The sequence below is a fragment of the Centroberyx affinis genome, unplaced genomic scaffold (genome assembly GCF_046629955.1).
Source record: "Centroberyx affinis isolate AG114_WGS23_722 - 3 ecotype Tasmania unplaced genomic scaffold, CSIRO-AGI_Caff_v1 ptg004852l_1, whole genome shotgun sequence".
Classification (NCBI taxonomy): domain Eukaryota; kingdom Metazoa; phylum Chordata; class Actinopteri; order Beryciformes; family Berycidae; genus Centroberyx; species Centroberyx affinis.
This window is the reverse complement of record NW_027282371.1, coordinates 46,064-58,502: the sequence shown is the minus strand read 5'-3', so window position 1 is coordinate 58,502 and position 12,439 is coordinate 46,064. Positions and strand designations below refer to the sequence as shown.

At 45.1% G+C, this 12,439-nt stretch overlaps 1 protein-coding gene across 4 annotated transcripts in view; it reads right to left on the bottom strand.

Annotated features, from left to right (window-relative positions):
- fbrsl1 (fibrosin-like 1) overlaps positions 1-12,439 on the bottom strand; it is a 160,259-nt gene that overhangs the window by 130,069 nt on the left and 17,751 nt on the right. For 3 of the 4 annotated variants that reach the window (XM_071545307.1, XM_071545305.1, XM_071545306.1), the window contains exon 1: positions 10,087-10,189. The exons of the other annotated variant lie outside the window; for it this stretch is intronic. In XM_071545307.1, coding sequence (XP_071401408.1) covers positions 10,087-10,113 — 27 coding nt within the window. In that variant the 5' untranslated portion in view covers positions 10,114-10,189. Of the gene's footprint in view, positions 1-10,086; positions 10,190-12,439 lie in introns of those variants that run through there. 4 annotated transcript variants of the gene reach the window in all.

Below are 12,439 nucleotides of genomic sequence, written 5' to 3'. Positions count from 1 at the left end.
TAAAGGAGCCACTTCCTCCTCTTTGAGGCCCCGGGTCCTTGTTTGACACATGGCATCCTGTGCAGAGAGCGAGGCCCACTCTGAAATCAAAGTACACACTTCCATAATCGCCCCTGCCGTCTCGCCTGTCGGGTCACGGGGGTCAACAACAGCCCCGTCCACCCCCCCCCCCTCCATCGCCTCACATTTATTTTCCTTTTTCAGCTTTGTTTAAATCCCAAATTAGAGTTTCCGAGCAGGAAGCCGAAGCGGAGGGGGGAGGGCTCGAATCATCTCATTCCCTAAATATTTGGAGGCCTGGTAATTTGCTTTTTGTGATATGAAATGATTTCCTTTCGAGTTAAGAATCAAATAATGATTTCCATCTGTTTGGGGCAGTGTAGTGGTGCTGGTGTGTGTGTGTGTAAATGTGTCTGGCTGCGTGTGAATGAGCGGATGGAGTCAGAGGGAGGGCAATATGACCTGTAACTCAGTGAACTGGCCTGACACAGACACAACATGGTGCAAATGGGAAAAACACCAGGGACTTAGCTGGGGCTTTCAAACCCACATATGGTTATATGACATGGGATGTGCTTACTATATCACTGCTGTTGCAGGAAAATCCCATAACTGCAATTCTGGTCATTTGATGATTTATGTTTTAATTGAACTGAAGATTTATAAGGCCAAGTGCCAAAAAATCCATTCAAAACCCATGATCAAATTTTAAAAACGGCATGGCTGTCAATCTGGCTGTCAATAGAAATAAGGCTGCTTTTCTAAATTCCAAAAAAGCGGACATTTGGAAAATTCAAGTTTTTCATCTGATAGCAGTGATATGCAGTCAAAAATCATTCTTTATGAAAATTTCTCTGTAATATTAGACACTGAAAGCAGGATTAATTATAGCCAGTAGCTCTGTTTTGGTCAAATCTGGCCACAGAAAGGGAGATACATCCAAGCTATTTTAATAACTGCTCAATTCTGTGGTTAATTTTAATAGCTGACATCAATAATGAGTTGTCAGCTACAGCTTCATCAAGCCGTGGCGTTGCCATGAAGTCTGCATTAAAACTCAATAATGGTCTTATATATAGAGCTCTCTGGGGAATTTTCTTAAGATATACAAGCGGCTAAAAACAGCGGTAATTACATTGCATTTGACAAGCATTTAAAGCCATATGTTGGAAACAGAAATGGAAATGTATGGTAATTTAGCTATTCATGGCTCATCATACATGCAAAGACCTGTGATTGTTATGGGTACTGATATTGCTGTTGTTTGATCATATGATAAAGAGATAAATCCATGAACTAGCGCTATATCCAACCAGCCATATGTGAAGGGCTAAGAGGCCATAAACTAAGACTTTTTCATATTGTGTTTCGGCTTTATTAGATAGCGTACGCAGGATAGAGACGGGACAGGCGGCAGAGAGGGAGGGGATGTCCATTAGTCCGCTGAGCCACCAGGACGCCCTTGCCAAGGATTAACCTCGAGGTCACCAGGCACTTTGAAATTCACTCCTACGAAGCTTTAGCATGCCTCCAGCAAATGTATTTCTCTTAAGTGGATTCCCGTTTAAATCCATTTTCATCTCTTCTTGCGTATGGTATGTTCATAAAGATATAACCTACAACAGCTTCTATATGTTGCCGTTGTCTATTTCATCCCTTGGCTCTGTGGAACAAGTCATCAATGAGCTGTTGCGAGCTGTTAAATTAAATTGAACCCCATCCGCAGAAGAGAGATTGTTCCTCCAACGTGAGATGACACATCCCAGAACTAGTTCAGTAAGTGACATCTTTGAATCAAAGGACAATCTCGAGCTTGTATATGAAAGTTCAAGGCTGGGGATCAACAACATGTGATACAATACAAAGAACAGTGCAAATAGGAAAAACACCAGGGACTTAGCTGGCTCACAGATAGAGCAGAATACATCAGTAAGATAAAAAAACATAGGAAGTAAATCATGAGGCAACACAAGGCTACTGTACCTATCTTCATGATGACTGACATTTTTCTGTTTAATATCATTAAATCAATTTTAATAAAGGGTTAGGGATATTGGCTAATTAAGATGCGGCTTTTGTCATGTGATTCTAAAGGCAAAAAGACCTTGATCCATATTGTTAGCTAATGTTAGCATTCGGCTACTTCACTCTGTTTAAGATAAAATATGTATGATCTTTACTGTCCCATAGCACAAAATGACCATAATATATCTGTGGGGGATTGAAAGAGTTATTATTACTTCACCAGGTGCTGAGATTTCTGACTTTCCAAACTCACTTTCCCATCCCCATTTGGAACAAAAGCTAACCCAATAGCATTTCAACTCACTCACAAATTTCTTGAACAGTCAAATGGCTAATGTTAGCTAACTAACACTAGCATTAGGGTAACTTAAGATGGTTAAAACTGCTCTTGCTGAAACTAGTTCTCATCTACAACTTACATAACTAGATATAGCTGGTTAGGAGAGAAATAACGTTAACAACATGAAGTAGCTGAATGCTAGCATGAGCTAACATTATGGATCAATGTCATGGATGTTCCCTTCAGTCCAGTTGCTGTAGCCTTTCATTCTCTTGCTCTGCTCATCTCTCCATGATATCAAAGGATAATTTTAGCATATATTTTAAAAGTTTAGTTAAATTAAAGTTGCTCTGTTTACATCTGCTTCACTGTCTTCCAGGTAGGTTTCTATCCAAACGATGATGAAAATCAAATATGGCCACTGTGTGAATGAAGCAAATTGTGCGGACATTGTATTGTCACATATATGATGTTTGAAAACAAATAGCCACACTACACAGAGGCTGGGTGTCAGGCCCATTAATAAGTGGTTTGCCTCCAGAGACATTTTGGCCCGGGGTGAGAATTACAAATAGAGATCTCTTCTGATGGTTGGCACTGGCACAGTGGCTGTGTTTCAATTACCATGTTCCTCTCTCTCAAATTCCAGCTGTTCAGAGGCTTACACACACACACACACACACACACACACACACACACACACACACACACACACACACACACACATATGCACAGATTATTGGATTAACCCCTTCACTCCCATTGTTCTCTGAACTCCCACCTATTACTGTTAGTATAACATGGCCAGGAAACACCCAGATGCATACACGTATATACTGTCAATATTACTGTATAATAATCTTACTGTCATTACATACATAGATAAAGTCATAATTGTCAACAAGCTGAGCAAATGCGGCACACAGAGGGGTTTTAGCCAGGAAATCCACTTGGAATAAAACGGAAAGAAACCTTTGTGTCCTGTCACAAGCAGTCACAATAGAGAGCTGAGTGGGAGAGAGAGAGAGAGAGAGAGAGAGAGAGAGAGATGGATGGAGGCAGGGAGGGAGGGAGGGTCCCATCTCTAACCTGCCCGGTGGCAGTAGCTGAGCTGTCATCGCCTGGCCCTGTCATTTGGAAACTTTGCTGTTTAGAGGTGACAGCCGCCCACGGACACACACTGTACACACTCCGCAGCCCTGCACACACTTAGGAACACAGACACACACACACACACACACACACACTTAAACCCACATACACACTGGGGACGAGGAAGGGTTTTGGGGTGGTGAGTGGGCATTGTTTGACACCTCCATGTTTGACACCTCCGCATCCCTCTGCATGTTGTGGCCACCGCAGGCTTTTCTCACTGCGCTGCTGTGTCCCCCGCCCATTTTAGAGGACGAAGGAGCTGTTGATGTGTGTGTGTGTGTGTGTGTGTGTGTGAGCCACCAAAATGCCTGTGCACTTTGTGTACTTTACAATTCAGCATGACTGTTTATCAGAAAGACTACAGCAGTGTACAAATGGAAATTTTTAAAAGCCGACAAACAAACCTTACTTATACATTCTGATTGTATTGAGATAATGCAATATTTGGTTTGAAAACATGCAAATGCAAGTGCATAATCACCAATATCTATATTAACATAAACCACTCCAAAATTGAGAACATGTTATGCAAATCCAAATATTGGACATAGCAGTAGCCATTGTGTGTGGTTTGTGTGTGTGTGTGTGTGTGTGTGTGTGGGTGTGGGGGGTGAGCAGACCCTGTAGTGCTTAATTACAGGTGTCTTGGTGTGTGTGTGTGTGTGTGTGTGTGTGTGTGTGTGTGTGTGTGTGGGGGGGGGTGATAACAAGGATGGGTGGATATAAGAGAGATATAAGGGAAGAGGAGGACGGGGTGACGAGGAGAACAGCAGGGTTTCTCATCAGCAAGCCGTAAATGGTCCCACCACCCACCACCAACCACCCCCCCCCCCACCCCCCCACCCCCCACACACACACACACACAGATGCACGCACACCCACATTTATTCGCACTGCGGTAATTGCCGCGCCGGCTCATTTGAGCTTGTCATTTCTCCCGATAAGGCTGCGGTATTAAAAATGACAAAAGATTGATACACACTCTCTTTCTCACACACACACACACACACACACACACACACACACACACACACACACACACACACACACACACACACACACACACACACACACACACACACACACACACGCGCGCATCGCACGCCGCATCTCTCGGCGTCCACGAGGCGGGCGAGGCGGGGCTGTTATTGCAGATTCTGGGGGCGAGATAGAAGGAAATTCACACTTTCTCAGAGGTAGAACGACGACGAGACGTTGCGCAAGAAAGAAAAAAAAAAAAAAAAAAAAAAACAATAACATGTTTTGGGTGCGAGATGTTTGGGTGCAAACAACGCTGTGAATCTCAAAACACATTAATTGGCGCACTAGTGATGACACGCAGCAATGTGGAAAAGACTCACTGTCTGCCTGACGGGCTGACTTACTGTCGTACCATCTCTATCTCTCTATCTATCTATGTATTTATGTGTCTATCCATCCATTTATCTATCTATTTGTCAATTCCTGTGTGACGGCATGTTCAACTATAATGGTCTTTAATGACTGGTTACAAAAAGCTTTATTGGCAAACGTCAACAACAACAAAATCAACGAAAACACATCGGGCACAACAGCGGTGGGCGTCGTAATGTCACGGCTCATCCATAACCTGGCGTATCATCATCGCCGATGTGGAGAGAAAATGAGCAAATAGTCATTCTGACATTGAATATCAACAAAGGGGGATGAGAGAGATGCCAGAGTTAATTGGGAGCGCTGTATGGACAGAATAGTAATACGGCGTTTGGCGGGGAGAGCGGAGGAAGGGGCTGATGCCTCGTCTCCAAATGGAAGGAAGCAGCGCGTTCACAGTTCATTACCACTTTCCTTCTCCCGCTAATCAAAAAGCCGAGCGCCGCGACGTGTCAACAGCCAAGTGTTTTCATTTACGCCGAGAATATATAGGCATGCGTGTGTGTGTGTGTGTGTGTGTGTGTGTCTGGTTGTGTGTGAGGGAAAGGTCGGGTTTGACCATCAAATGCCGGCATGTGCATATACAGTACGTGCATGGATGTGTGCATGGATGTATCTATCTTAAGTGAATTCAGTCTACTAATTGAATGATTCACTTCCTACTCACTTATTCCCAATGTATGTCGGCTGGTTTCAAGAATTTTCATGTAAAAATATTCTTATCATTGTATAGTCAATGTTGTGGAGGTTTTCCCTACGCCAGAAACTATCCCTCTGGTTGTCAACAGATTCAAACCATTTTAGACATCACTTCTACTTCCTGGTGTAAATGACATCACATACTCCCAGATTGTAATAAATGCTCTCATTGGTTGCCAGTATGAACAGTTTGCATGTATGAATGTATGTAGTATGAATAGCACCAATTGTACCATGAACATTATATGCTTCTGCTTAACAATTGATGGCCAACAAAAACCTGTGTTGGCCCATAGGGAACAGGGCATTAAAGCAGTCTAGCAAATTAGATGAACCATTAAAAACCGAATAGAAATAGAAAAATCCATAGCAAGCTTTTTAACTGAATTAAAACCATTGCACTGGATCTTACAAGAAAACAAGATTTTATTACCCGCATAGATATCTTTTGCAGTGCGAGTATTTCTACCGCTGTGCACGGCTACTTCCCTGCTCCACCATCGTCCTCCAGGAGAACAAAGCCGGACCCTGATGACACACAATCAGCCTCCATCCAGAGAGGCTGACTGGCTGAGAGCCTCCAGTCCTCTCACACTTCAGACAGGCAGCAGGAGGAGCCCAGGGAGGCCACAACTCATTTGTGCCTTTCTCTGGGCTAACTCCGGTTATTAGCTGGAATCAAATGATCCAACACGTCTTGTGCCACAGGCAGGCCCAGTACAGAGAAGCAGAGTGTGTGTGTGTGTGTGTGTGTGTGTGTGTGTGAGATGGAGAGAAGGAGAGGCAGAGAGAGAGAGAGAGAGAGAGAGGGGAACTGAGAGATTCCATTAGAGGAATCTAAAGGCATCACACAGAATGGATGGGCCACGATCCCCGCCTGAGAAAGTGTGACGCTCAAAATTAAAAGTATTTTTCAACTCAGATTGTGCCCTCGGACGATAGTCATATGCCCCCCTACGAGATGACAGCAATTTCCTTTCAAGATGGCAGTTGATTAATTCTAACTTGTGCTGCTGACCCTGTGGATGATCAGTATGTACTTGCATTGTGGTAAGAATCCATGCTCTAGTAAGAGACAGGCAAACCACATGAAATCAGGGTGTCTACAGGTTTCTGCCAGCAAAATGTTTGACTTCTTAAGATATTTTTAATGCATATTCAAATAACCTTTAACACCATTTCACCAAGTAAAAACAACTACCAGTATCGGAGTATACGTCTGCACAACCAGGGAGATTCATCATTCCTCACTTGGAAAGTAGTGCACTGAGAAAAAAAAACATTTTTAAGACCTATGAAATTGTATTTAAGACTCAAAAGGCAGCATTTAAGCATATCAAAGACATTCTACGGCCTTGAATTTTGATAATTCAATTTAAAACATTTCATGACTTTTTAAGGACCTTTAGACACCCTGGGAATGGACTGGAAAACTACGCCTCATGCAGGCTAAGGAGCATGACATGTGCTTACAATGTTGTAGGCTCTCTTTCGCTCTCTCACTAAAGCCATATAAATTATTTTAAAACAAAAACATAATCTGTTTTGCGGTAAATGGCGGTGCGGAGCGCTAGGTTCCAGCACTCCATCTGGTCTCTGTGTTTGAGACGAGGGTCAAACTCCTGCAGCTGGAGTCCAAACCATCTTCAAAAACCCGTTCCTCGACACCGTCCCCTTTTGTCTCCACATCCTCCAACGTCAGCTACAACAGCAAGGCAGTTAATTTGCCCTCCAAGGTTGCTATTATCCCCCCCCCCCCCCCTCTGTGAGGCTCTCTCGGCAGTATCCTCAGTGAGAGCTGGCCCTCATTACTCTGTGCTGAGTCTTTTGGCCTAAGGGCTGCAGTCTCTTGTCCTCCATTCCCCCAGTCCCCCGCTCTCCCTGCCTGGCTGTGGGCTCCGGCCCTTATCTCCCCGGTCCACAAAGCTCCCGTGGATGTGTGCCGCCGTCCACTCGGAGCACTTTGTCCCCAATCATCTCCTCCCCGCGTCGGCCCGGGTCGGAACATCGGGCCAACTTGCCCCCGCAATTAGGACATGGATACAGTATGTGGTTCAATACCACTGAGACTGCAGCAGGTTAGGGCAGACGGCAGTTATGTACATGCAGCAGCTACTGGTGTTATTTTATTTCATTTAGCCTTTATACAGCCAGGTAGTCCCACTGAGACTATAAATGTCTTTTTTTCAGGAGATACCTGGCCTTATTTCTATATAAGAAGTGATCAGCAGACTAGCAAGAGAGCTGATTCAGTACAATATACCGCAAATATGGTGAATTCTGCTACATATTATATGTTGTAAACTGTTACATTTAAACTATTAAAAATTGTTACAAAAACTATTACAAAATGTATTGAGCATGATTTCTGTTCAGATAAGGACAGACTTTATGAATCCATAAGTACGGAGACATGCCTTAGCGCTTGAGGTTGTATACAAATAAATGGTAAACTGTGAGAGAAAATCAATTTTTTTGCTCTGTATGAAAATTGAACATCATTGTAACAACAACGCTGAGAAGCTAAGTCATATTTGAGATAAGCACTGTGTCACAAATTTAATATGGACACATACAGTAAATAGACATATAAATTCCCTCACAAGTTAATCTGCATTTTGCCAGGCCATTTCCGATTTGGCATTCAGCACCCTCCATCCAATTTAAAGAGAATGTCTAGTGTCAGAGAGAAGGGGAATTTATTCCGAGCCAATAAAAAACAGGCGCTCAGTGAAAATCACCATCGGCAAGTCATTAAAAGTGGGAGAGGAGCTCGGTGTGTGGAAATGGCTCATCGTTTCCCAGGGTGCTACTCACAACAAGAGACCTGGACACGTAGACCAAGGCCCTGATGAATTGAGCCATAAAGGTGATTGGCTCAAATGAAAGTCTGCGCCTCCGAGGCAAAAACACATCCGTTTGATTTGAATACATTGCTGTGCCGAAAAGACGGCTTTCTCAACCAGGAAGAAAATGATACATGGGCATAAACAAGAGATTCGCACGGTGGCTCAGCGTGAATTCCAACATCAAACCTGGCTGGCAAGTGAGACAAGCCAAGCCTGTGGGATGCATAAGCCTTCATTACCGTGCTGCTACTGGTTGTCAGGTTACGGATGCGGGGCCTCGGGTGCAATGTGTGATTTTGGAGCAGCGGCTGCCTGCTAATTACCAACCTAGGCAACACGCAGCCATTAAAAACGCAACCCCGAGTGTCTGCTGAGCTAATTTGTCTAATTACATCTTTGTAACTTATGAAAAGACCTAACATTACCCCGAAGGCTTGCTTTCGGAGCGGGAGCTGGGTAGATGGTAAATGAAAGCTTTGCTGTCTTACTGCCGCCGTACCAGTGCTACCTCGATAGCTGCGAGGCACTGGGTGTATAGGGAGGCTTGTGAGGGGGAGGTGGTGGAACCCCTGTTGGGTGATGTTGTAGCTATTTCTATACCCCCGAGATTCCTCTCCCAAGGGACAGCCACCCACATCCTGCTGACAAGCCTCCTGTTTATTTTTCTCATCATTAATGTGGCATTTTTTTCAGGATTTATCAGCAAAACCAATATTTGGTGTCAGTTGTGAGATGCGTAGGCTCCCAGTCAGCGTAATAGATTGTGACTGAGCCGTCAGAGCGATGAGGGCCTATGGCAGCTCTGCTAACAAGCATCTCCAATGGGAGGAGGAAGGGGGGGAGTTGGGCGGACCAATCGTGACATGTGTCAATTTACTGAAATTTGGGAGGCGCAAACTGGGAAAAAATTGTTCCAATTACTGAGATTGTTAGCAGCAACATGTGAACGCGTTTCTGGGTTAAGTGCTGTTTTTTGGAGCTATTTTCTCTCAAAGCGTCTGGGATGTCATGCGGTCATACCTCATATCTCGTTTCAAGCCACAGCAAGTAAAAATACATTTGAAATGTGTTTTGTTAGCTGGTAATTCAGACACTCCGTCATATCGCCTCAGCTCGAACGGCGGCGGCAGGAATGGAGCGCATTAGATCGGAGATGATCAAGAGATGTGGAGAATAATCACGGCGGACAAAGTCAGCGCATGAACAAACAGGACGATGCCATCTACCCCCCCCTTTCCTTCCTCCTCCTTCCCCTCCACAACGAGAGCGACCGGTCTTAGGGAGATAGCATCTGTGAGCTACAGCACAGCAGCTTCCCCAGGGGCCGGCCAACTTGGCTATTTTCAGGCCAGATCTCCTGCCTACGTGGGGCCGGGCTCATCTTTCGGCTCCTGGAGTGCCCCCCCCCCCCCCTTTGGAGTCCCACATGGCCAGCCCTGGCGGGGCCCCGGGGGCCCATGATGCACCGTGATGCAGCCAAATAGATGAGATCGCAGATGAGGTGGCAAATGTGGTGCTTTCAGTTATGAAACAATGTGATTTCGGTTTGCATGCATCTCAAAAGGGCTTAAAGAGTAGTAGAGAAGTGTTGAGATGTGTACATTTTTTGCCGTGTTAGCTCTGAATTAATCGACAGTAAATGGAGAAAAAAAGCCATAATCATACCTGGAGTTTCTCTGTCTTAGATTTCATCAGGTATCAAGAGAAAGCGAGGCCAGTGTGGTTTGTAATCCTTCGGTCTTGACTCAACCTACTCATTTGTGGAGAGCGTGGCACGCTCAGGGCCAGCCAGAGATGTGTCAATCGAAACCCAGACACAACCTCAGAGACCGGATGAGGCCCACTATCTGTTCTAGTTTTCACTCGCCTCGCCTCATCTCTTTCTCACTGCCTCTCTCACTCTCTTTTTTCTAATCAGGTGAGATTTTATCGGGCCCCCTCTGTCAGTAACCGCTATCGGTTGTGAAATTTCAGAAGGCAAAGTGTGTGGGAACCGCAGTATCAGTTGTGCTCATCTCGCCCAGGACCTTTATAGACGCGCGGGCGGTTTCTGAAAAGGCGAGAAAAACTTCACAAAGAGCACCTCGGAGGCTGGTTTAACACAAACTGACAGTGGAAATAGTTTCCTACCCCCTTCCTCTCTGCCTCCTCCCTTTCCTGTGCTTGTTTTCTTTGCGTTCCACCTCTACCAGATTGTGCCGGCTCGTTGCGAGATCGATTTACAACATTGAAAAATAACAGTTGGGGGAGAGGCGCCCATTTGCATGCATCTGCTGAGCAGATAGGGAGAAGAGATGCGAGATGTGATAGTCTGCTGGCTTAGAAATCCCTATCAATCAGAGCATTCTTAGCCATGAATACAAAACACCTGAAGGACAAAAAGTGGAGCTGAATGATGGCCTCTCCCTGCGGGCGGACATTATGTGCACTACAGCGCCATTCAGCGCAAGTATCTATTCTTCACCGGATAAATCGATGCTCTACATTCAATATCACGATCAAAGTTAATTCTTTGCGCTTACAATTGAGCTGGCTTATTGAATTTCAGGGTTACAATAGGGCCCGCCATTAGAGCTCCCATCGCGGTTACACGCTAACACAAGGTAATCCCTCGGGTGCTGCTGTGACACAGTCTCTCAGAGAGCGGGGAGGCTGCGTTACAGCTGAAATTCATCTGAAAACTGGGCAAAAAGCCGCCGGTTTGAATCCCAGGACTGGCTGGGGAAATGTGGGAGGGGCAAGTGAATGAGTAACACTCTCCGCTTGCTCATCACCGAGGCACTTTGGTGTTAAGAAAAGACACACACCAACGGTTCAGTTCCTAGATCATCAACATTACACGCAACCAAGAGTAAGGGGTTTCAAAGTTATAGCCCCTAGAGACAGTAGTAACTAATGATTCTCTGTCCCTACTGTCACAGCGCTGGCTGATATTAACAGTAATATTATTATTTTTCCCAGTAATGAGTTGCATAGCAAATCAGCAATGCTTTCACAATTACTAATCAAAAAATGAGTTCCTACTTTTGCTATCACCTCCTCTAAATATCATATAACTATTTAAAAACTAAATCCCACCCCCTCCCCTTCATAATTATTCATCGTAGCTTCACACTAAACTAACTTGGATGAGAAATGGCTGAAAAGTTGACTTTCTCTAGGTGGAAGTATCCTCATTACTGTGATTTCCATCGCGCTAAAGGATGACAAGAACATTGGACATCAACGCTGTTTGGGTTTTCCGGGCCCCCTTTTCCTAATGGGAGATTCTGTTCTTGTCCTCCCGATCACATCCCTAGAAGTGCTGCCATGTCTTCCCCTTCCCTCCTTCCAGATGCATTAGCATAGCTAGCTGTGCAGGGGCGTCGGTGGCTCCATCAGTAATGTCATGGGCACTTTAACATGATGAAGCGCGCCGTGGCCCCGCTGGCATGAATAATTCACATTACCACGCGCCCGGAGAGAGAGAGAGAGAGAGAGAGAGAGAGAGAGAGGGAGAGGGATTGACTTTGCAACAATGAGTTGCGGGAACAGATGTGTGATCTTTAAGGCACGCGGGCCTCTGTTTTGGGTGAGCGAGCAATTTTAATTCAATTTGATATTTCTCTTTTAAAGTGAGGCGAGACCTTGAGCCGGGCCAGGGAAAATAAATAAGGTGGGATCAGAGGAGGGAGCCATGGTTACGAGGTGGTGGTGGGGTAGTGGTGGTGGGGTGTGTGTGTGTGTGTGTGTGGGGGGGGTGGTTGGGTCCTCCCCGCCATCCATCACAGTGGCACTTCAATGATTGTCAAATAAGTAGCCCTGTCCAAACCCATCTTTTATCATTATGTATGAATGAATCTATCTGGGGATCATATCATCCAGCACATGGGAGGGCTCCATCTCATATACATGATAGGGAGACGATATGGAAATGGGATACATGATAGCAGAATGGATTGGCTGAGGAGAGGGATTCACATCGCTGGCTGGGAGAATGGACCGCTGTTTGATCCGAGTACTCTGTCTAGTCTGTCAG